This window comes from Cervus canadensis, chromosome 33 (assembly GCF_019320065.1).
Source record: "Cervus canadensis isolate Bull #8, Minnesota chromosome 33, ASM1932006v1, whole genome shotgun sequence".
Classification (NCBI taxonomy): Eukaryota; Metazoa; Chordata; class Mammalia; order Artiodactyla; family Cervidae; genus Cervus; species Cervus canadensis.
In genome coordinates, this window is record NC_057418.1 from 29,318,780 (window position 1) to 29,343,206 (window position 24,427).

The window sequence follows — 24,427 nt, forward strand, 5'->3', positions numbered from 1 at the left end:
TTGCAAAAGAGTCAGACATGACTGTGTGATTAACACTCATGAAAGATAGTGATATACCGTTTTCTTTTCTTTCTTTCTTTTTTTTTTTTCTTCCCTGCATTGCCAGGTGGATTCTTTTTTTTTTTTTTTCCCCCTATGAGCTTGCTTTTTTTGTTTTGTTTTGTTTTTTTCAGTGGGTTTTGTCATACATTGATATGAATCAGCCATAGATTTACACGTATTCCCCATCCCGATCCCCCTCTCCACCTCCCTCTCCACCCGATTCCTCTGGGTCTTCCCAGTGCACCAGGCCCGAGCACTTGTCTCATGCATCCCACCTGGGCTGGTGATCTGTTTCACACCATAGAGAGTATACATGCTGTTCTTTTGAAATATCCCACCCTCACATTCTCCCACAGAGTTCAAAAGTCTGTTCTGTATTTCTGTGTCTCTTTTTCTGTTTTGCATATAGGGTTATCGTTACCATCTTTCTAAATTCCATATATATGTGTTAGTATGCTGTAATGTTCTTTATCTTTCTGGCTTACTTCACTCTGTATAAGGGGCTCCAGTTTCATCCATCTCATTAGGACTGGTTCAAATGAATTCTTTTTGACGGCTGAGTAAAATTCCATGGTGTATATGTACCACAGCTTCCTTATCCATTCATCTGTTGATGGGCATCTAGGTTGCTTCCATGTCCTGGCTATTATAAACAGTGCTGCGATGAACATTGGGGTGCACGTGTCTCTTTCAGATCTGGTTTCCTCAGTGTGTATGCCCAGAGTGGGATTGCTGGGTCATATGGCAGTTCTATTTCCAGTTTTTTAAGAAATCTCCACACTGTTTTCCATAGCGGCTGTACTAGTTTGCATTCCCACCAACAGTGTAAGAGGGTTCCCTTTTCTCCACACCCTCTCCAGCATTTATTGCTTGTAGACTTTTGGATAGCAGCCATCCTGACTGGTGTGTAATGGTACCTCATTGTGGTTTTGATTTGCATTTCTCTAATAATGAGTGATGTTGAGCACCTTTTCATGTGTTTGTTAGCCATCTGTATGTCTTCTTTGGAGAAATGTCTGTTTAGTTCTTTGGCCCATTTTTTGATTGGGTCATTTATTTTTCTGGAATTGAGCTGCAGGAGTTGCTTGTATATTTTTGAGATTAATCCTTTGTCTGTTTCTTCATTTGCTATTATTTTCTCCCAATCTGAGGGCTGTCTTTTCACCTTGCTTATAGTTTCCTTTGTTGTGCAAAAGCTTTTAAGTTTCATTAGGTCCCATTTGTTTAGTTTTGCTTTTATTTCCAATATTCTGGGAGGTGGGTCATAGAGGATCTTGCTGTGATTTATGTCGGAGAGTGTTTTGCCTATGTTCTCCTCTAGGAGTTTTATAGTTTCTGGTCTTACATTTAGATCTTTAATCCATTTTGAGTTTATTTTTGTGTATGGTGTTAGAAAGTGTTCTAGTTTCATTCTTTTACAAGTGGTTGACCAGTTTTCCCAGCACCACTTGTTAAAGAGGTTGTCTTTTTTCCATTGTATATCCTTGCCTCCTTTGTCAAAGATAAGTGTCCATAGGTTCGTGGATTTATCTCTGGGCTTTCTATTCTGTTCCATTGATCTATATTTCTGTCTTTGTGCCAGTACCATACTGTCTTGATGACTGTGGCTTTGTAGTAGAGTCTGAAGTCAGGCAGGTTGATTCCTCCAGTTCCATTCTTCTTTCTCAAGATTACTTTGGCTATTCGAGGTTTTTGTATTTCCATACAAATTGTGAAATTATTTGGTCTAGTTCTGTGAAAAATACCGTTGGTAGCTTGATAGGGATTGCATTGAATCTATAGATTGCTTTGGGTAGAATAGCCATTTTGACAATATTGATTCTTCCAATCCATGAACACGGTATGTTTCTCCATCTGTTTGTGTCCTCTTTGATTTCTTTCATCAGTGTTTTATAGTTTTCTATGTATAGGTCTTTTGTTTCTTTAGGTAGATATACTCCTAAGTATTTTATTCTTTTTGTTGCAATGGTGAATGGTATTGTTTCCTTAATTTCTCTTTCTGTTTTTTCATTGTTAGTATATAGGAATGCAAGGGATTTCTGTGTGTTAATTTTATATCCTGCAACTTTACTATATTCATTGATTAGCTCTAGTAATTTTCTGGTAGAGTCTTTAGGGTTTTCTATGTAGAGGATCATGTCATCTGCAAACAGTGAGAGTTTCACTTCTTCTTTTCCTATCTGGATTCCTTTTACTTCTTTTTCTGCTCTGATTGCTGTGGCCAAAACTTCCAACACTATGTTGAACAGTAGTGGTGAGAGTGGGCACCCTTGTCTTGTTCCTGATTTCAGGGGAAATGCTTTCAATTTTTCACCATTGAGGGTGATGCTTGCTGTGGGTTTGTCATATATAGCTTTTATTATGTTGAGGTATGTTCCTTCTATTCCTGCTTTTTGGAGAGTTTTAATCATAAATGAGTGTTGAATTTTGTCAAAGGCTTTCTCTGCATCTATTGAGATAATCATATGGTTTTTATCTTTCAATTTGTTATGTGGTGTATTACATTGATTGATTTGCGGATATTAAAGAATCCTTGCATTCCTGGGATAAAGCCCACTTGGTCATGGTGTATGATTTTTTTAATATGTTGTTGGATTCTGTTTGCTAGAATTTTGTTAAGGATTTTTGCATCTATGTTCATCAGTGATATTGGCCTGTAGTTTTCCTTTTTTGTGGCATCTTTGTCTGGTTTTGGAATTAGGGTGATGGTGGCCTCATAGAATGAGTTTGGAAGCTTTACCTTCATCTGCAATTTTCTGGAAGAGTTTGAGTAAGATAGGTGTTAGCTCTTCTCTAAATTTTTGGTAGAATTCAGCTGTGAAGCCATCTGGTCCTGGGCTTTTGTTTGCTGGAAGATTTTTGATGACAGGTTCGATTTCCTTGCCTGTGATGGGTCTGTTAAGATCTTCTATTTCTTCCTGGTTCAGTTTTGGAAAGTTATACTTTTCTAAGAATTTGTCCATTTCATCCAAGTTGTCCATTTTATTGGCATAGAGCTGCTGGTAGTAGTCTCTTATGATCCTTTGTATTTCAGTGTTGTCTGTTGTGATCTCTCCATTTTCATTTCTAATTTTGTTAATTTGGTTCTTCTCTCTTTGTTTCTTAATGAGTCTTGCTAATGGTTTGTCAATTTTGTTTTTTTTTCAAAAAACCAGCTTTTAGCTTTGTTGATTTTTGCTATGGTCTCTTTAGTTTCTTTTGCATTTATTTTCTGCCCTGATTTTTTTAAGATTCTTTCCTTCTGCCTAACCCTGGGGTTCTTCATTTCTTCCTTCTCTAATTGCTTTAGGTGTAGAGTTAGGTTATTTATTTGGCTTTTTTCTTGTTTCTTGATGTAAGCCTGTAATGCTATGAACCTTCCCCTTAGCACTGCTTTTACAGTGTCCCATAGGTTTTGGGTTGTTGTGTTTTCATTTTCATTCATTTCTATACATATTTTGATTTCTTTTTTGATTTCTTCTATGATTTGTTGGTTATTCAGAAGCGTGTTATTTAGCCTCCAGGTGTTTGAATTTTTAACAATTTTTTTCCTGTAATTGAGATCTAATCTTACTGCACTGTGGTCAGAAAAGATGACTGGAATGATTTCAATTTTTTTGAATTTTCCAAGACTAGATTTATGGCCCAGGATGTGATCTATTCTGGAGAAGGTTCCGTGTGCACTTGAGAAAAAAGGTGAAGTTGATTGTTTTGGGGTGAAATGTCCTATAGATATCAATTAGGTCTAGTCCATTGTGTCATTTAAGGTTTGTGTTTCCTTGTTAGTTTTCTGTTTAGTTGATCTATCCATAGTTGTGAGTGGGGTATTAAAGTCTCCCACTATTATTGTGTTACTATTAATTTCCTCTTTCATTACTCGTAAGTGTTTGCCGTAATTATTGCGGTTTTGCTCCTATGTTGGGTGCATATAAATTTATAATTGTTATATCTTCTTCTTGCATTAATCCTTTGATCATTATGTAGTGTCCTTCTTTGTCTCTTTTCACATCCTTTATTTGAAAGTCTATTTTATCTGATATGAGTATTGCGACTCCTGCTTTTTTTTGGTCTCCGTTTGCATGAAATATTTTTTTCCAGCCCTTCACTTTTTAGTTTTGTATGTGTCTCTTGTTTTGAGGGGGTCTCTTGTAGACAGCATATATAGGGGTCTGTTGTATCCATTCAGCCAATCTTTGTCTTTTGGTTGGGACATTCAACCCATTTACACTTAAGGTAATTATTGATAGGTGTGGTCCCGTTGCCATTTACTTTGTTGTTTTTGGTTCACGTTTATACAACCTTTCTGCATTTCCTGTCTAGAGAAGATCCTTTAGCATTTGTTGAAGAGCTGGTTTGGTGGTGCTGAATTCTCTCAGCTTTTGCTTATCTGTAAAGCTTTTGAATTCTCCTTCATATCTGAATGAGATCCTTGCTGGATACAGTAATCTAGGTTGTAGGTTATTCTCTTTCATTACTTTCAGTACGTCCTGCCATTCCCTTCTGGCCTGGAGGGTTTCTATTGATAGATCAGCTGTTATCCTTATGGGAATCCCTTTGTGTGTTGTTTGTTGTTTCTCCCTTGCTGCTTTTAATATTTGTTCTTTGTGTTTGATCTTTGTTAATTTGATTAATATGTGTCTTGGGGTGTTTCGCCTTGGTTTATCCTGTTTGGGACTCTCTGGGTTTCTTGGACTTGGATGGCTATTTCCTTCCCCATTTTAGGGAAGTTTTCAGCTATTATCTCCTCGAGTATTTTCTCATGGCCTTTCTTTTTGTCTTCTTCTTCTGGAACTCCTATGATTCGAATGTTGGGGGTTTCACATTGTCCCAGAGGTCCCTGAGGTTGTCCTCATTTCTTTTGATCCTTTTTTCTTTTTTCCTCTCTGCTTCATTTATTTCCACCATTTTATCTTCTACCTCACTTATCCTATCTTCTGCCTCCGTTATTCTACTCTTGGTTCCCTCCAAAGTGTTTTTGATCTCATTCATTGCATTATTCATTTTTAATTGACTTTTTTATTTCTTCTAGGTCTTTATTAAACATTTCTTGAATCTTTTCAATCTTTGTTTCCAGGCTATTTATCTGTAACTCCATTTTGTTTTCAAGATTTTGGATCATTTTTATTATCATTATTCTAAATTCTTTTTCAGGTAGATTCCCTATCTCCTCCTCTTTTGTTTGACTTGGTGGGCATTTTTCATGTTCCTTTACCTGTTGGGTATTTCTTTGCCTTTTCATCTTGTTTAGATTGCTGTATCTGGAGTGGGCTTTCTGTATTCTGGAGGTCTGTGGTTCCTTTTTATTGTGGAGGATTTACCCAGTGGGTGGGGTTAGACGATTGGCTTGTCAAGATTTCCTGGTTAGGGAAGCTTGCGTCAGTGTTCTGGTGCGTGGAACTTGATTTCTTCTCTTTGGAGAGCAATGGAGTGCCCAGTAATGGGTTTTGAGATGGGTCTATGTGTTAGGTGTGACCTTGGGCAGCCTGTATGTTGACATTCAGGGCTATGTTCCTGTGTTGCTGGAGAATTTGCATGGTATGTCTTGCTCTAAAACTTATTGGCTCTTGGGTGGTGGTTGGTTTCAGTGTATGTATGGAGGCTTTTGGACAGTCACTTATTACTTAAAGTTCCATGTAGTCAGGAGTTTTCTGGTGTTCTCAGGTTTTGGGCTTAAGTCTCCTGCCTCTGGATTTCAGTTTTATTCTTCCTGTAGTCTCAGGATTTCTCCAGCTATACAGCACTGATAAGAAACTTCTAGGTTAATGGCGAAAAGATTCTCCCCCTGTTAGGCATACCCAGAGAGGTTCACAGAGTTACATGAAGAAGAGGAGAGGGAGGAGAGAGATAGAGATGAGCAGGAGGAGAAAAAGGGGGACTCAAGAGGAGAGAGACAGATCTATGCAGCTGTCTGTTCCCAGAGTGTTCTCCGTAGCCCAGTCACCTACAAAGATTCACAGAATTGGATTGGGAAGAGAAGGGGAAAGGAGGAAATAGAGGTGTTCTGAGGTAGAAAACAGAGAGTCAAGATTGGGAGAGAATAATCTTCGGTTTAAAAATAGGGCTTCTCTTTTTTTTTTTGTAAGGTTATAGTGTATTGAAAATGAAAATTAAGGAGTAGTAGAGGAGTACTAGAGGACTTTAAAAGAAATAAGAGAAAAAGAAAAATAGAAAATAGAAGAGAAAAAGGAAAGAAAAAAAAAAAAGAAAAAAGAAAAAGAGAAAAAAAAAATTTTTTTTCCCTAATTAAAAAAATCGTAAAAATCTATGAAAATGAAAGTTAAGGAGTAATGGGGGAGTAATAGGGAATTTTAAAGGAAAATATAAGGGAAAAAAGAAAAAAAGAAGAGAAAAAAAAAGTAAAAATATATCTAGGAGCTTCTCTGGAGCTGCTGCGGTCAGTGTGGGTTCGGCTCAGTTTCAGATAGCTCCTCGTTCCAGCTTACACTTCTCGATATCTACAGGCCCCTTCCGGTGTAGTCGGTGTTTTCTAGAGGGATTTTAATCTGTTGCACCAGTCCCTTCTGAAGCGGTTCCCTTTGTTTATTTGGCTTCTGTTTGCCGGTCTCTTTGGAGCCTCATTTCCGCCCTGACACAGGCGGGCGGAGGTGGACTCTTATTCAGGTAGCTAGTTCCGTCGCTCTGCGGGGAGGGGCTGGCGTTGCGGGGAGGGGCTGGCGCTGTGGGGACGGGCTGGCGCTGCAGGGAGGGGCTGGCGCTGTGGGGACGGGCTGGCGCTGCCGGGAGGGGCTGACGCTGCTTTCTCCGTCTGCGCTGCTCAGGCTCCCGGCTGTTCTATATGGAGCGCGGCCGCGCTGCGCGAGGTTCCAGCCCTCGGGTGTTCCACAAAAGCGCGGAACGAAAAGCTGCGCCCGCTCTCTGTGCCTTCCCCGTCAGAGCGGTCCAGGCAGCCAGGGGCTTGGTGGGCGCACTCTACCCAGGTGTGGCGCACCCACTCCCTTCCGCGGACCCAGTCTCAGTTTCCGCTGGCGCCAGTCGGGTGCGCGCGCCTTCCGCCCTCCGCGTCCCCAGCCCCAGTCCCCGCCCGCGCCGGTCGGGTGCCTGCGGCCTGTGTCTCACCGCGACCTTCCCCTCCCCCCTGCCTCCTGCCTCCGGCGGGGCTGGGCCGGTCCGCAGCCTGCAAGCTCTTCTCTGGACTTTCTCGGTCTCTTTGTTCTGCTAACGGCCGGCAGTGTGTTTGGGCCGGTTAATTTACTCTCTCTCTTTTGGTCTCCCACAGTTCAAGTTGGCAACTCACAGAAGCTCCGTCCGATTGTCCTCAGGGCACTCAGGCCCGGACCCTACCCCAAGCAATGCCGCCTAAGACTCCCTTCCCGGGACGGATCTCCGTCCTTAGCTCTTTTGTCTCACTTTTTATCTTTTATAATTTGTCCTACCTCCTTTCGAAGACAATGGGCTGCTTTTCTGGGCGCCTGATGACCTCAGCTAGCGATCAGAAGTTGTTTTGCGAAGTTTGTTCTGCTTCAGTTATTCTTTTGATGAATTTGTAGGAGAGAAAGTGGTCTCCCCGTCCTACTCCTCCGCCATCTTGGCTCCTCCTCCATCCCTAGATTCTTTACTGTCAGGGAGGGACCTCTTCTCTGCCATGCTGCCTGTTCATTTTTTGTTGCTGTCACTTCACCTAACCCTTGTTAACCATGTTTTAACTTAGAATCTCCCCTATGCATTCAGAATCATGACTAGCAACTTTGAGGGGTTTTTGGTTTGTTTGCTTTGACTTTATACTAGACTCTTTTGACGAGGGGAAAGTATGCCCTCTGAAAAGCCAGGTGCAGTTACAGTTGCTTGATTTGTTTTTAGTCTGGATATTTCATTTATTTGAAATTCCCAAATAACATTTAAAGAGGGCATGGATTAAGAGGAGGAGAAACATTGTTGCATGATAACACCATGGTTTCTTTTTTATTTAAAAAAAAAATTCATTGTACGGATGAAACAACCCAAGTGTCCATCAGCTAATGGACTGTCTTCCACCCGGCCCCCAACAGCACCTCCCTCCTTCCTCACCTCTAGTCCATTAGACCTTCACCCATAGCCTTCTTCAGAGCTCAGTGCCACCCTCTAGAATGCCCCACCTCTAAAATCCTATTGCTGTTATTACCAGCATCCCTACTGCATTCTTTAGGCCCCACTAGATCTCTTTTTAGCCTCTTCTCTCAAGACAGCTGACCTGAACTTCTCATACTTCCCCCTTCTATCAGCCCCTGCTCTAGACTCCAAGGTCAAATGGATAAAATGGAGCATATCCATCCCATGGAATATTATTCAGCCATAAAAAAGAATGGAGTGCTAACACATGCTCTGTCATGGGTGAATCATGAAAATACTGTGCTGAGTGAAAGAAAACGGACCCAAAAGGCCATGTGTTGTATGATTCCATTTATGTGAACTGTCCAGAATAGTCAGATCTATACAGAGAGGAAATTATAGTGGTTTTCAGGGGCGAGAGGAGAGAAGGGACTGGGCAGTGACTGCTGTGGAAACGTGTGGAGTCTCTTTTTGGGGTGATGAAGACGTTCTGGGGACCAAATGGTGATAATGGTTGTACAACTTTGTGACTATAACCACAAAGTATAATCCTTTAAAAAGGGTAAATTTTATGGTATGTGAATTAGATTACAGTCAAGATTTTTTTTTTCCAAGTCTCTATAGACGTGGAAGGTGGGGGAGGTTTGAGGTTTGAACTCTACCCCGTGTTGCAACTTAATGTTTTCCTTCTCATGGGCCCTGCTGAGATTTCAAGGAGTTCTACATCATCTCCCCTGAGCAACATGGGGACACATTAAACTTTGCACCTGATCTTAGGGTCTCATTGATTCACCCCTACACAGAACCCCAGATCACCATCCCTGAGGGGTGGTGAGCGTGAGGAGCTGGGGCCAAACCTAGCTGCTTGGTCCTGACAACCCTCAGAGATTTAGATCAAAGAGAAATACATGGCCTTATCCTTCAAATAATGCCTCGTCCTTTACGCCTTTACCACGCCATTCCATGTTTCAGGAGTCCCAGGAGAAGCCCTAAATACTCCAGCCTTAAGGGACCAGGGATCTTCCAAACCAGAGCCCACAGTAGGGGTGGCGCCTCTTCTGCCCCGTCGGCCTGCCCCTAGGGTTCCTGCCATCAAGAAGCCAACCTTGAGGAGGACAGGAAAGGTAAGGACCTGGTCGTGTAAGCCTGTCGCTCTTGGGCTGCTCAGATGTCTCCTCAGATAAGAAGTATGTCTCCGACTGGTCTCTTTATACACATTCACAACTCCCAGCCACAGCCCCATCCTTGAGGAACATGTCTGGCAATCGCTTTCTCCTCCTCATCCCTGGTGCTTCTTGGCTCTCGCTGAGCAGAAACATTGGGAATTTCTCACCAAGACAGGAACAGCTTGGAGGTATCATTCTGTCCAAATGTTCCATTTCCGTTCCCAAACCAAACCAGCCTGGGACGCTGTATTCCATGTGTCCCAGTAATTCCCATTTGGGTGTGTGGTCTGTGTCCTGTGCCCTCAGTTCACATGTACTGATCTTATGTGCATTGGAGGAACAGTCACCGTCTCCGGATGGGCCTTGTTTGACAAGCGCTTGTGCGGCCGTGGATCCTGGAGGCGCGACAGCTTTTCTTGCCACTTTTCTTGCAGATTGTTTTCTGCTCTCGCTCTCAAGCTTCTCAGCCTTGCTTGCTGCTTCAGAGACATGAGTTTGTCAGGACAGTAGCAGCCCAAAGACTGGCACCTCTAGAGACATCTGGATCTTCCGTTTGAGCTCAGTATGCCAGTCACGGACACTCGGTAATCCTTGGCCGGTCGTTACAGAATGGCTGCTTGTCCACCTGGAGAAAGTGTGAGCGTGGCTTGGGTGCCTGGTTCTTCCAGAGCCGGCATTGTGTTTTCTGGGTTGCTTTGCTGTTCCACGTCTGCTCATTCATCCGCCCATTTTCCACGCCTCCTTGCACTTACAGACTTCTTTCCTCGGCCTCTTCTCTGTCCTCACTTTGTCTTTTCAAGGCCAGAGGTTAGAAATGGGTTCGTTTTCCTCACCAGCTGCACAGGAGCTGCAGTAAAAGGCTGTCAGAGAACAGGTTGTTTTTTGCAGCTGGTTTATCTGAAGAACCAGTGGCAATACTGAAATGCTGATGTTTAAGCTACGGACAGCTTAAACATGTCGGTACATGTACATGTCTATACAAAAGCTCCCTGTGGTTTCATGCAGTTGTTTCCTTTGTGGTCCGTTAGAACCGAGGAAGGGAAGTTCCTGTGTGAAATTTGCCATTCTTCTCTATTTAAATAGCAAAGATTCAAGGAGCCAGTATACCCTTCAGTGAGTCCTTCAATTAGCTTAACATAAGCTACTTCACTGAATCATCAAAGCTGCGGCCTCCAGGAAGAGTTTCCAGAGAGGTTCGCTGTTTAATAAAGGAAGAATATAATCCTGTTTCCTAGGTAACAGAGAAACTTGTTTCAGATTATTCCCTGTGGTGGATTTGAAGCCTCCACTCATATTTCGTGGGACCTGCTGTTCCTCCTTGATACCTGTGTGTTTCTCCCATGCTCTTTCGTGCCTGATGACACCCCCGCATCCCAGACATTCTCAAATCCTGAATTTGCTAGAATGTCCGTGTGGCCCCATCTCTGCTCCCCCAGCAGACATCATCTGTGTGCTGATCGATTCCCAGTTCCCTGGGCGGGCTACTTACTGACGCTCTTCGTTGTACCTTTTCTCAGCCCGCGTCACCGGAAGAACAGCTTGGGCATCAGGCCGTCCATTTTACAATCGGGCCCCCAGAATCGAGCCCTGACACCCCTCCACTAGCGACAGTCCCTCCGGTTCCCAAACCGAGAACCCTTCAGCTGCGGAAAGGTGCCGCCAGGAAGCCCGCTTCTGACGAGGCTCCGCCCACAACCACCCCGCCCACCCCAGAGGCCCCGCCCATGGCCCCCCCACCCACTCCGGAGGCCCCGCCCCTCGTGCCGCAGGTGCCCCCGCGCAGGAAGAAGTCGGCGCCAGCGGCCTTCCACCTCCAGGCGCTGCAGAGCAGCAGCCAGCTTCTCCGGGGGCTCCCCTGCAGCGACGGTCCCCCCACAGCCCCGCCTGCCGGGGGTGCGCTCTCTCCACAGCCGGCTTTCCTGGGCGTTTCATCATCACCTGCAAGCCCCGAGGCTGATGGCACCACGGACAGAAAATCAGTGGGTGCCCCTCTTCTCGGTGACTGTCAGGATCCCTTCTGGAGCCTCCTCCACCACCCTAACCTGTTGAATAATTCCTGGCTTTCCAAGAGCTCCGATCCCCCAGACTCGGGGGCAGGGAACCTCGGAAGGGTGCACTCAGCCCCTTTGCAAATCAGTGCCTCACCAGCCCAGGAGCCGCCCCCGGAGCACAGACCAAAAGACGTCGGTTCCTGGGTGACAATCAGCGACAAGGACAAGAGAACGGTGCTGCAGGTGTTTGACCCGCTGGCGAAAACCTGACGGGGAAACCCACCGCCGCTCCTCGGCAGGATGCCTGCCTCCTTCCCTCCCTCCACTTTACAGGGGGAAGGCCCACTGCCCTCAGCCCCACCTGGAAAGAGACATTAGTTAAAGGCACACCGAAAAACATGGGTACTCCTGTGTAGTTTACAAAACTTGTGTCTCTTACTCGATACGATTATTACTCAGCCACCAAGATACGTTTTATTGCAGACTTGTGCATGTTCCGTCTCCTCTCAGGGTATGAGAAACCTCCGGGTAGATTCAGCCTGTGGATTTTAGGAAAGGAAACCTAGCCCCTAATGCCCAGGAAGCTCCTTCCCACAGAATTTTAAATGATTGTTTAATTTATGTGTGTATGTGGTGTGGTTTTTAGAAAAATACTGTTTGCAGTTTACAGATTTGGAATAACTTTTTGGTGACCCACTGAAGGTTGATGCCCACAGGATTACATTAGAAGGTGGCTGGGAACATCGAGAGCTGGGCCTAGCCAACACCAGGTTAAAAAAAAAAATACCAGAGTAGGAAGCAGCAAATAGGTTCACCAAAAGACAAGACTATACATTCCCAACAGCTGTTGTGTTTGTTTATGTACGTGTATATTAACCATGAAGGTGTGCAAGTCTTCAGGGAGATGGTGGCATTCCCTGCTACGGTTCTGGATCATATACCATTAGGTTCACCCAAGCTCCAGCTGGCTAGAGCCTCCTGTCCCATGTCTTAGACTTTGCATGTCCCATAAATTGCTGCAATCCTAAGCTCTGGTGTGCTACTGATTTTTCATATTCTCTATTCCCTATTGAATAAAACCTCATGGGCTGCTTTCCCCCTTATTTTCCATATCCGGTAAAAGCACAGATTGTGAAAACTCATACTGGCACATAATATTGAGTCTAATCATCATAATTTGAAGAATATTTGTTTTAGTCTGGTCTACTTGACTGTGGTTTCAGGAAGGAAACCACCATATGTCCCCAAGTATAAGAAACCCCAGGATATCTTGAGTTAACTTATCATCTACATTTTATTAGGGTTTTTTTTTTCCTCCTATACATTTCCAGCACCACCTCTGAACTATTCAGTTCAGTTCAGTTCAATCACTCAGTTGTGTCCGACTCTTTGTGACCCCATGGACTGCAGCACACCGGGCTACCCTGTCCATCACCAACTCCTGGAGCTTGCTCAAACTCATGTCCATTGAGTCGGTGATGCCGTCCAACCATCTCATCCTCTGTCGCCCCCTTCTCCTCCTGCCTTCAGTCTTTCTTATTCAGTCATCTAGAAAGACATTGCCATGCTGCTTTACATTTCTAAAAGAATGTTAGGAGGCCTGGAAGTCTTTGGGAACAGACTTCACAATTTTGCTGATAAGAAATTGGCAAGATCGTAGTGTACCACATACCACATAGGCATCTTTCATGTCATAGAATCAAAAATCAATGAACCAGGGAATTCCTGTATTCAGAATTAATGGTTTTGTTGTTGTGGCAGTAATCATCTTGCCAGGGGAAATGCCACTCTCCTACTAATCAAACCTCTGGGGTTTCAGAATTAACTTTCATCGCCACTATCAAGATACAGTACAGATTATTTAAGTCTGGCACTCAAGACAAAAACAAAGCTATATCTCATTTCACCTGAAAACTAAGAAAAAGATACTAGTGAGCCATGGAGATAAGCAGATAATGTGAGTAGTTAACTCGGTCATAAAAAATGGTGTTTTTAGCCTTAGCTGATTAGGACACCTTCTCTAGCACTTACCTCCTTTATATCATTTTTACGTCTCTAAGAAGTGTAAGAAGTAAACATGATCATTGAAAGAGTTGGGAGAGAGGCCGCAGGATAGGGGATAGGCTTTGGAAAAAGGTAAATCATTTGCAGGATTCACATTGCTTTTAAAGGGTACAGTTGAGAATAGAATCAAAGATTTTTAAATTCAAATACTGTTTTCTCTATAACCTCTTTCCTGCTAAAAAGGAGGTGAATATGAAGGCATATCTGTGTATTAAGTCAGAAAAAGCAAGGGTGGGGGGCAGTAAGCACCACAAAAATTGCTTCTAGGGCTTAATTTTCAGGTTTCTTCTTTGTTCTAGACAACAAATAGCCAATAAATGGTACTGAGAACAGAACTTCATTTAAGATAGGTGTTCATCACACATACAAAGAATCTGACAGTAAGCATTAACACACTTGTATTGAGGCAGGTCGAAGGAAAAATTATAAGTAGTTTAACATGAAATGAATACTATTTGATCATAGCTGTTCAGATTTAATGAATAACAGAGACTGGGTTTTGAGTTGATAATATGTAAGGTTCTCACACTCACATTCTCTTAAAAAGTGACAATTGGAATTGTCTTATTTTTTAAATCATTGCTTAACAGTTGGTATCTTTCCTAGGCTGGCAGTGGAATTGGTTGAATAATCTTGACAGTGAGCAGCTGGCATCCTGGGGATTTCATTCTGGGGTTTTTATTTTTAATCTTTCTTTGATGCTCCCACACCAGCCTTCTTAATGTGCCCTTGCAGTTTATTTCATTACTGTTCTGTAAGGTGTTACTGTTCACCACAGAGTATTTTAGGCACAGACTTTATAATTTGGCATTGTCTCCCTGAACCCAATTAAATTCCTTTTTACAACATAATCTTCCCAAACTTCTTGCCTATTTAAAAAAAAATTGTTCCAGTAAATTACTGAAACTGGGACATCTGCCCAAGTGACTCCTGTGAAAGGTTAAAGTTGTTGAAGTTCAAGACACTTAAAATTCTCCTGACCTGTGTATAAGTAATAAGCAAGGTAATGTATAAAAACATTTCTTTTGTAATAAAGTAATTCTATTAAAAAGGAAAGCTGCAAAAATTGCTTACTGAACTTACTGGATGACTAGCAATGAATAAAAACTCTTTATTTGAAGTGATAATTTGTACTGAAATTGTAAAAAAACACCTATTAAATGTTTTGTCTTTTTTTAAAAAAATGTTTGGCTTTGTTCTTTTCAGATATGAAGAGAAGCTTGGGGTATCTTCGGCTAGCCTTTTATTCTGACTGAAATGTGATTATTAGTTATTCCTCTGAGTTTCTGTTTCTTTTTTCAACCATCAAACTAAGTTAAAGCGGCATAAAAGTAATAACTTGGCTAAGAATTTATGAGTTGAATGCTGCTGGCAGGGCTTACTGCCAGATCATTAATAACTTTATGCTGTAATATTGAGAGATGCTAGGATTCATGTTCTATAGGATCTTATAGCAAACTTAGACTGCTGAAGTGATTTGAGTCCATTATTGCATGGAGACAGGCAAAAGTAGTCTTCCAGTTCTGTCTAGGTTTGTTTTTAACTAATTAATACACGAAATTTAGGTCATAAATGTTCTCTGATGCCTTTCAGGAATAAGAATATACTGACAATCTTCACGTATTAAAGATGCCTAGTCCTTCGTGACCAGTAAGTACTGTATTGGATTAATTTAATCTGAGTGCCTGGGACTCGGATGGGGAGGAAAGAAAGAACCCGTTACAGTACCTTCCTTTCCCAAGGTTGCAGACTGAAACTCATTCTCATACAAGGCAAGCTGTTTGCACCTGTATAATCAGCTCTGTCTCCATGAGATAGGAGAATACAAATGAGAGAATGATTAATTGTGAGCAGAGGGCCAGGGGAGATTTGACAGAATGAGGATTAAGAATTTGATATGTAGCAAAGTAGATTTCTGTACATGGAAAGAATGAGCGAATGGGAAAGAATGTCAGAGCACCTTAAACGACAGTTTAGGATTTTATTCTATTTTTAGGATTTTTATCTATTTATGTAGATAATAGAAGTAGTGGGCAGCAAAAATACCTAAATAAATCTGAGTGTTGGTATGCTTAAGGTTACAGGCTTTGCCTGGGCTAATAGCAGTGCTTCAAAGCATCTGGAACATCATTTATAAATGGTGTGAGGTAGGGGGTCCGACATGCTCCTGAGGGGTAGTTACCCTATGCCATTTGTTAAATAACCATCACTTTCACTTTCTTAATTGGGTTTCTCAGGTGTTATCCAATTTTGTTGACATTTTCAAATAACAGCATTGGTATTTATATTTCCTATTTTTTATTTTTATTTTATGTCAGTTTTTAAAACATTTTTAATGAATTTTAACTTAAAATCTTTAATTTGCACACTTCTCTAGTTTTGCTATTTTCCTAATTTCTTAATTAAAACTCATACTGGGTTTCATTATTTTTAGTCTTGCTTAACAATAAAGACATTTACAGATATATTTTACCGATTGTAGCTTTAACTGCACCCTACACACATTGGCATGAAAAAGTCTCATTTTCATTAATTTCTAGATTGCAATTTGCTTTTTTTAAAAAAATTATGCTTCCTTTATTTTTTATTTATGGCTTTTCTGGGTCTTTGTTGCTGTGCAGGCTTTTTTTCTAGTTGTGGAAAGCAGGGGCTACTCTCTAGTTGTGGCTTGTGGATTTCTGTTTGCAGAAGCTTCTGTTGTGGCGCGCAAGCTCTAGGGCACACAGGCTTCACTCAGTGAGGCACATGGGCTCAGCAGCGTGGCTCCCAGGCTCCAGAATTCAGGCTTAATAGTTGTGGTGCATGGGCTGAGTTGCTCCATCTTTTCCAACCCAATGATCAAACCCACGTCTCTTGCACTGGCAGGTGGATTCTTTACCACTGAGCCACCAGAGAAGCCCTGTAATTTGCTTTTATTTTCTCTTTGGTTCAAGGGAGACTGTGCAGTTTTCCAGTAGTTAAGAGTTTGTTTGGCACTGTAAAATTGTTTCCTCCTAATTTTATTGAATTATGACCTGAGAATATGGCGTAGATAAACATCTACCGTTTGTCATTGTATATGCGTGCATGTGTGCTCCGTCATGCTGATTCTTTGCAACCCCGAAGACTGCAGCCTGACAGTCTCCTCTGTCCATGGAATTTTCTAGGCAAAAATACTGGAGTGGGTTGCCATTTCCTACTCCAGAATATCTTTCCCATTCATGGATCAACCCCGCATCTCTTGCATTGGCAGGAGAATTCTTTACCACTGAGCCACCTGGGAAGCCCATGTCAGTGTTAAGTATCGAGCTTAATTTACCTGAAATTAATCTAAGAGGATGGAACTAGAACTGATTAGCAATATTCCCTGAGCTCCTCCAGGTTTGAGCATGTTGGTTCATTACCTTGGTACCCATGTCAAGGGCAATTCAACTGAGCACAATTCTTTCTTTCCAACATCACTCTTTTCTAACATGAGGGCATTTTTTTGGTTTTTGGATTTTTGTTTGCATCTTAAAGTGCAGTATTTTCATTCCTTTTTTTTTTTGTATGCCAGGATTTAGTCAATAACCAAACTTGCCAAAAGACACATCCAGGCCCCTACTCCCTGAGTTTATGTTGACTGTGTCTGCCTGTTACCTTGTAGTTGAATGGTGACTAATCTATTGTCTTCTAATTAATTTTCCTTCTGCATTCATTGTGGTTCTGCAGCCGTTAAGCAAAACCTCTATTAAGAAGAGGATTTTCATCTGTGTCTCTCCCACTCTTTAATGTGGTTTCTGTTTTATCCTGTAATTGTCTTGATTGGGTTTCCAGTTTGTTTATGAATCTTTTTCCCTGTTGATCACTCTTTGTGTTCAAGGATTACATTTCCTTTTCTAATGGAATCTTCAGCCATCAGTATAAAACTTGGTTTGCTTTCTTAAGTATCATGCCATTTCATCTCAGGTATAATAAACTTCTTCCAGACAAACTTGCCCTGCTAAATGGAGGATGAACTCTCCTGAGTCTCTCCCCCACCTTATCTGAAACTGCTTCCTGTTCATCCCTGCTTGATGTTACTGCTCATCCCCTCTTCTTTTATCTGAGTGTGGGAAGGGGCAAGGGTTACCCCCACAGTACCCGTGGGGAGAGCCTTGTACTATCTTTGTTTAAAGATCTGGCCTCTCCCACTTCTTTTGAGGATTTAATGGCTATCCTGGGATTCACTTCCCCTGGACTCTTATCCTAGTCCCATGTTGTTGTTGTCCAGTCGCTCAGTTGTGTCTGACTCTCTGCAACCCCATGAACTGCAGCTCGGCAGGCTTCCCTGTCTTCACCATCTCCTGGAGCTTGCTCAGACTCATGTCCGTTGAGTCAGTGATGCCATCCAACCATCTCATCCTCTGTTGCCAGCTTCTCCTCCTGCCTTCAATCTTTCCCAGCATCAGGGTCTTTTCCAATGAGTGGACTCTGAGCATCAGGTGGCCAAAGTATTGGAACTTAATAATCCCATGAGGGCTTCAGAAAACAAAGCCTGGCTGATTCTGCCTGCCCCATCACCCACGTTTACATGTCCAATTATAGATGTTTCCAACCTCAAGGTTTATTCCTTAACTTTGCTCAAGACCGCCTTCCTCTTTTTTTCTACAAAATAGAGAACTGTTATCACAATTCTCAAGACTGTATTAATCTTGAGGTCCACCTTCTTCCCTATTATCACTTATTTTTTCCTAGCTACCATTTTTCAAAGTTAATGACAGCTTTTAGTCCTTTCATTTATTTTAGTTGCTGCTGAATTATTTTCTACTTTTCCTTTTTTCTTCCCCCTCCTAAAGCTAATTGAGGGAGAGAAATTCTAAGATCAGCTTGGAAGTCCTAGACTACCCACTACTGTGATGTTTTGTCAGTTTTTAATGTTTTAAACATTCTATGAAAACACTGCAATGAACATGCATAGGTTTTAAAATAAAACCTGGGCTTAATCTTTGCTCTCACTAGCTCTGAGACTTTGGGCCAGTTTTATGACTATTTTAATGCTGAGTTTTCCTATCTGTAAAATATGGCTAAATAAAGCTACCTTGTATTCTTATATAAGGGGCTTCCCAAGTAGCTCAGTGGTATAGAATCTGCCTGCTAATAAAGGAGATGCAGGTTCAGTCCCTGGGTCAGGAAGATCCCCTAGAGAAGGGAATGGCTACCTACTCTAGTATTCTTGCTTGAGAAACCCCATGGACAGAGGAGTCTGGCAGGCTACAGTCCATGAGGTCACAGAGTTGGACACAACTGAGCACACATTCTTATATAAAGCCAACACTTGGTGCATAAGTATTCAAAACATGTTCACTGAATTACAGTTCTGTTTTATCACTAGGATGAGGAACCAATTAGGCCAAATGTGAAAATCAGAATCAGAGACTGGGCAATAGAAATGGAAAAGGATTCTGGGACCTTTGGAAGAAGAGAGGACAGCATCTGACAGTAATCCTATGTGGGGAGAAGTCAATTGAAAAAGGTCTTGCTAGTAATGAACTGTCTGAAACAGGAAGAGGAGAGATGGACTCGATGCAGAATAAACAATGAAATTCTTAAGAGCTTTCAAAGTGTTAATTTTTTAATTAAAATTTAATTTATTGAACATGTCTTTTTCATGGACATAATTTTTATACCAAATGTCAATAAAAACCAAACCAAACATTAACATATTAAATACTACAAAGATGTGAAAATTCAGGAGGGCATGCCTAAAACTCAAATTTTAGGAATTAGAAGTAATTTGAGGGGCATCATAAATTATGAACCAAGTTCAAGAGGTACATTACTGTATTACCGTGTCGCCTTTCTCAACAGGAAGTCTGCCAGCACCCAACACCATGGGCGTGCCCCGAGCCGAGGGCCACGGCCTCCACTATATTCCGTCTGTCAGTGTAACCTTGGGTGAATGGTTGAGCCAGCATCGAGAAAGGTATCCTGATGCTCCACGAGCAGTCCCTCTGTGGTGACATTTACACACTGGAGTAAAGGGGGAATCAGTGCCCTCGACTTTTAGGGTCGACAATGAAACCAGAAAGAAGTGAAGGGGTTATAGATGAGCATAACTAGTTTTTCATTGTCATCTGAATTGTATTTACAACTTGCTTAATGGCAACCCACTCCAGTACTGTTGCCTAAAAAATCCCATGGACGGAGGAGCCTGGTGCAGGCTACTGTCCATGGGGTCGCAAAGAGTCGGACATGACTGAGCAACTTCACTTTCTTTCAGTAGTCTGCTCTCTAACACACCTGTATTCTGTTTTATTTCCTTCTGGATGAGTCATTTAAAGTGACTTTTCACATGAGGGGAATGGTAGTAGAAATCGTCACCTGAAATCCTCTTCCAGAAAGGATATTTAAACAAGGCTGATTGAACTAGAATCATTTTATTGATGGTCTAAGTTTAAAACTGTTTCAAATGTGTATGTTTTCATATGTTGTGTTCTTAAGAGTTTTTCAGGTGATGATTATTTTAAAAAATATTATTGACTTAAATCTCAAAAGATTGAAGTAAATCTGTGTACATCATATCCACTTCATAAAAAGAATAAACAGAAATGGTGGCTTGCCTGAGAAACTATAGTAATTCAGAAGCTCTCTCTCCTAGATCTTATTTTTAAAGCACAGCTATAATAGCTATATCGAGATTTTATGAAGTGGAGTTTCATTCTGTTACTCCATGTTAATGAACAGATGTTCCAGTCATGGTTTATCTGCCATGGTTCATGGAAAACAGAAAAAAAAAAAAAGAACCAAACATACCTACGCCTCTACCCTGTGATCCCATTAGCTAGTTTATTGCTGACAGCTAACCAGCACATTCTCTGCAGCAGGATAATAAGTCAAGTCACTTGTTAGGTCGTTGCATAATTAAACAATTAGATGTTGTGAGGGTTTATGGATGACCCCAATCTACCTTCAGATGCTGTACTTGTTTTTGACTATCCCATTCTATAAATGGTCATCATTTTCAAAATGGTAAACATAAGTTTAACATGACTTAGCAATTCCACTCCTAGTATATACCCAAGAGGATGTAAAACATCTCCACAAAAACACTTGTCCACGAATGTTCACAGCAGCATTATTCATAATCGCCCCAACACATAAAGGACCTAAATGTCCACCAACTGATGGATGGGTAAACGAATGTGGCACATCCAAGCAACAGATTATTATTTGCCATAAAAAACAACAAAGTACTACATATATGCGTGTTATATCATGGAGGAGACTTAAAAACACTATGCTCAAAGAAAGAAGCTAGGGGCTCCCCCAGTAGTCCAGTGGCTAAGACACTGTGCTCCCATTGCAGGGGGCCCAGGTTCGATCCCTGGTCAGGGAACTAGATCCCACGTGTCTCAACTGAAGATGCTACGTACCACAACTAAAACAAATAAATAAACAAGTGTTAAAAAAAAAAAGAAAGAAGCTGGACATAGACAGCCACATAAGATTCCATTCCATTCCATTGTAAGATTCCATTTATATGAAATGTCCATAATAGACAAATCCATAGAGACCAAAAGATTAGTGTTTATCAGGGGTTGGGGGGACAGCAGAGGAAGACTGGTTGCTGGTGAGTATGGGGTTATTTGGGGGGATGATGAAATGTTCTGCAATTATATAGTGGTCATGGTTGCACAACTCTGTAACTACACCAAAAATCCATGAGCTGTACATTTAAAACAGTAAATTTTATAGTATGTGAATTATTTTTCAATTATTTTTCAAAAAGTCATCAATATGATTTCCTATTTCTCACATGCTAAAGACAATTAATACCACTTCCAAATGAGCAAGAAAGAAAGGTATACTTTATTTTGCTAAAATGAATCTGAGAATCTTGATACTATTGCTAATACGTGTATTGGCTTAGACTAGTTTTATTTCACACTCTGATCAATAATGGATTTATTATTCTTATCTGAGAAAAAAGTATAGGGAGCTACAGCCTGGAAGGAATTATTATAGGCTAGAACTCTTTGAAAAAGAAAAATACTTGTTCTCAGCAATATGAAAATAAAAACTTACCAGGAACTGACCCATGGATGACATGAGGTACAACAAAGTCAACACGTTAGACAAAGGTTTACACTGACAAGGTTTTAAAAATTTACAGCACATGGAAACCCAGACCCAAAACAGAGTCTTGAAGGTTCTAGTTCCTTCTCTCTCCACTTTAGGTTCCCTCCGAGAGGCATTTCTGTGCTAAGCTGGGGATGGCTCTCCCTGCAGAAGTCATCCGTGCTGCTCCTAGCATGCGCCGGGGACGGCCACAGACGGCAGAAGTCACGGGACACGTGCTCTGTGGCCATAGCAGCTTGCTCCTGATCACCAGGGACAATGCTGCACAAAATAAACTGGCACACAGGAAGTTTTTGTTTTTTTTTTTTAACTCAAAACCGTCCAGTCTAGCCCTCCCTTCATTCTTGATTGCCACTTTTATGTTCGTGTTTTACAGAACAGTAGTCCGTTGCCTGAGACGTACTCCAAGCCACCTGGATGCCACAATGACTATGTCTGCATGATTGCGTAGAGCTTAAAAAAGAGAACAACACGTTTCTTGCACTGTGGTCACTTATGAAAAGGGAAGAAGACGGCTGTCAGTTTTCCAGGTCTTTCGCTAAAGCGTCACGGATGAACTGTAAGGTGCGCTGGTACAAAAAAGCATCCTTTTTCTTTGGCTTACAAATGTTCAGATGGTTAACATCCACAGGAATTAGATCTCCAAGGCCTAAATCTAAAGAAAACAGAAATGTCCATAAAGTCTAGGTAAAAATATAAGCTGCCCCCTGTCAACAGGGAAAGAGACCAGATGGGTAGATGTAAATGTCAAGTTGGTTGTGACAGCAATCTCTAAAAGACAAAGGAACTTAAAGTTTGACTCTAGCTAAGCTGTATGTGCCTAATCATGAGAGGACAGAGCCTCAGGAGGTGCCTTTATGATTCTATGCTTTTCTCATAAATTCTGCATGTGTGTGCATTGCCTACTTCCTGATCTGATAGTGAACTGTGCCTGAGCACTGTCGTCTTCAAAACCTTTATACACAGGCTGTTACTAAGGTATCCCACACTTGTATGGACCACTTCTTTTTCTAGAGTTAATATGGGAAACTCGATAGTGAGCTCCCTTGCCCTGATGAAAAGAATGGGAACGTCTCACACAGAATCCTTTCTATACCCAGGCCCTCCATGCTCACTACCAGGGAAGGAGATGACATGGTGCTTGGGAGACCTGGGTGAGTTTTCGATGTTTCAGCCTAGCCAAGCCCACCGAGATGGCAGCGCCAGGGGGTACAAGTGAGGCCAGCCTGGTGAGCAAGTGCAGGTGGAGGTTATGAAGGAAGACAGGCCAGCTGGTGACACAGAAGAAGGGGTGGACAGAATTACAGCAAGCCTATGTCACTGCCAGCAGCTGGTCCACCATACTAATTCTGCTTTAAGCTTCCAAAGTCATCATAAAAGACCAAAAAACAAAAAAAAGTCACTGTTCTTTGAACTCTTCAGGTTCTTCAACTACCAAACAGCAACCCTTCACCTCATGGCATATTACTTTAAGGTAAAGTCTCTTCAGGTTCCACTAGAGGCTTATCAAGCCTTTTTCATTTTACTTAGATAATAACTAACGCAGCAGGACAGAAGGCCCATCAGCAGGCGCTCTGGATACGCTCCACGTCTGACTGCCCAGAGCCCCCAGTGCCGCTTGACTCAGCCTCTGAGGTGATCAGAAAAGAGTCTGATGAGCAAACTCAAGAGTTAGCCAGATGAGGGGAAAGCATTTCAGGGCATGGAACGTCCACGCTGCTTACTATGCACAGAGGAACAGAGGAGGCTGCCAGGAGAACTGAGATTTGAGCCCTGCCCGCAAGGAGCCACACTGGCTACAGGAGCAGGTACGGGCCATGTCCTCATCCCAGGAGCAGGAAGAGACTTAACACAGTTTTTTTCCTTCCAAATCTTTGTTGCTTGAATATTCCCCATGTACCCTCCATTTATTTACTAAGCACCCACACCTTTAGTAGATTTAAAGGTTCCTGCAAGTGGCTATCAGTCTGGTAAATGAAATACTCCTTTTAATCAGGCTGTGATAGAAAAGTTCTGGATTCTTACCTGAAGGCAGCAGCTTTCGGTGTGCAAGCTAACACAGCGTTAGCCAGTTAACCTGTGCTGTCTAATCAGTTAAATCAAAGGGGGCCAGGAAATGCCAAGGTTAAATGTTTGCCGAGAAATTTTAATCTGTGGCTTAACAGAGTAACAGAATCTAAATCTTCATAAAGCTGTCTTCTAAAACTGAGAAACTTAATCTAAAAGCTGACGTTTATGATGACCACCTACCAGGAATCTAAGGTCAAACAAGTTTCAAAAGAGTGAATACCTGCCGATTCCAGGGGCACCACGTGGAGTTTAATCATGCTACCAATGTAGGTCGGTAGTGTTTCTACAAAACTCAGCACCTGGAAGTTTTTGTCTTTTGCAAACTCCAGAAAGTCATCCTGTAGTGTTTTAAGGGCGGGAGAATCTGTAGAATTATAGAGAACGAGAACGTGACAAGTCCTGTGTATCTAGTTCATGATAAAATGCAGCCACCTTGCCAATTTGGGGAGGAAATTAGGGTTCTGATTCAAGGTAGTGGCTTATTTTCTCTACTTCCTAAGAAGCCATGAAGACAAGAGTAAAGGGCTAAAACCACCCGAGAACTGAGGAGCCGGCTGCAGCGGCAGCAGTTTCTCACGTTACCGGCTGCCAGGAAGTAGTGCCCAGGGCCGTGCGGTATGTAGGACGGAGGTCCCGCAGCGTGCTGGCTGGCACGCCCACGTGCATCCTGAAGCACCTCTCACCAGCAGAGCCTGTGTGCAGTCACAGAGCACCTGGCCCTGCCTGTCCCCCACCCTCGGATATGAAAGGGCAACCAAGAGGCGCCAGGTCTCAGAGGAGAGCCTGCCACCGGAGAGAGACCGGTGAGCCACCGGAAAACCTGAGCACAGCAGACAGTTACAAAAAACTGGCATCTCTGGATGATTTCAAAAGAAAATGGATCACAGAAGAAAGAGCTGCTGGAAAATAAAATCTGACTGCAAAAAAACAAAATAAAATTCACCAGAAGGTTTCAAGGTAAAGGCCAATAACTCTCCATAAAGCAGAAAA

The 24,427-nt window shown here is 42.2% G+C and overlaps 2 protein-coding genes across 9 annotated transcripts in view; one reads left to right on the forward strand and one right to left on the reverse strand.

Annotated features, from left to right (window-relative positions):
- SYNJ2 (synaptojanin 2) overlaps nucleotides 1-14,473 on the forward strand; it is a 108,025-nt gene extending 93,552 nt beyond the window's left edge. For 2 of the 4 annotated variants that reach the window (XM_043457025.1, XM_043457023.1), the window contains 2 exons: nucleotides 9,040-9,191; nucleotides 10,751-14,473. In XM_043457025.1, coding sequence (XP_043312960.1) covers nucleotides 9,040-9,191; nucleotides 10,751-11,494 — 896 coding nt within the window. In that variant the 3' untranslated portion in view covers nucleotides 11,495-14,473. Of the gene's footprint in view, nucleotides 1-9,039; nucleotides 9,192-9,667; nucleotides 9,818-10,750 lie in introns of all 4 variants that reach the window. The other 2 variants (XM_043457026.1, XM_043457024.1) reach the window with 2 other exon arrangements.
- Nucleotides 14,474-19,497: 5,024 nt separating this feature from the next.
- Nucleotides 19,498-24,427, reverse strand: part of SERAC1 (serine active site containing 1) — a 55,707-nt gene continuing 50,777 nt past the window's right edge. For 4 of the 5 annotated variants that reach the window (XM_043457032.1, XM_043457029.1, XM_043457031.1 and 1 more), the window contains 2 exons: nucleotides 23,658-23,801; nucleotides 19,498-22,022 (listed from right to left, as the gene is read on the reverse strand). In XM_043457032.1, coding sequence (XP_043312967.1) covers nucleotides 21,886-22,022; nucleotides 23,658-23,801 — 281 coding nt within the window. In that variant the 3' untranslated portion in view covers nucleotides 19,498-21,885. The remainder of the gene's footprint in view (nucleotides 22,023-23,657; nucleotides 23,802-24,427) is intronic. The other variant, XM_043457030.1, reaches the window with a different exon arrangement.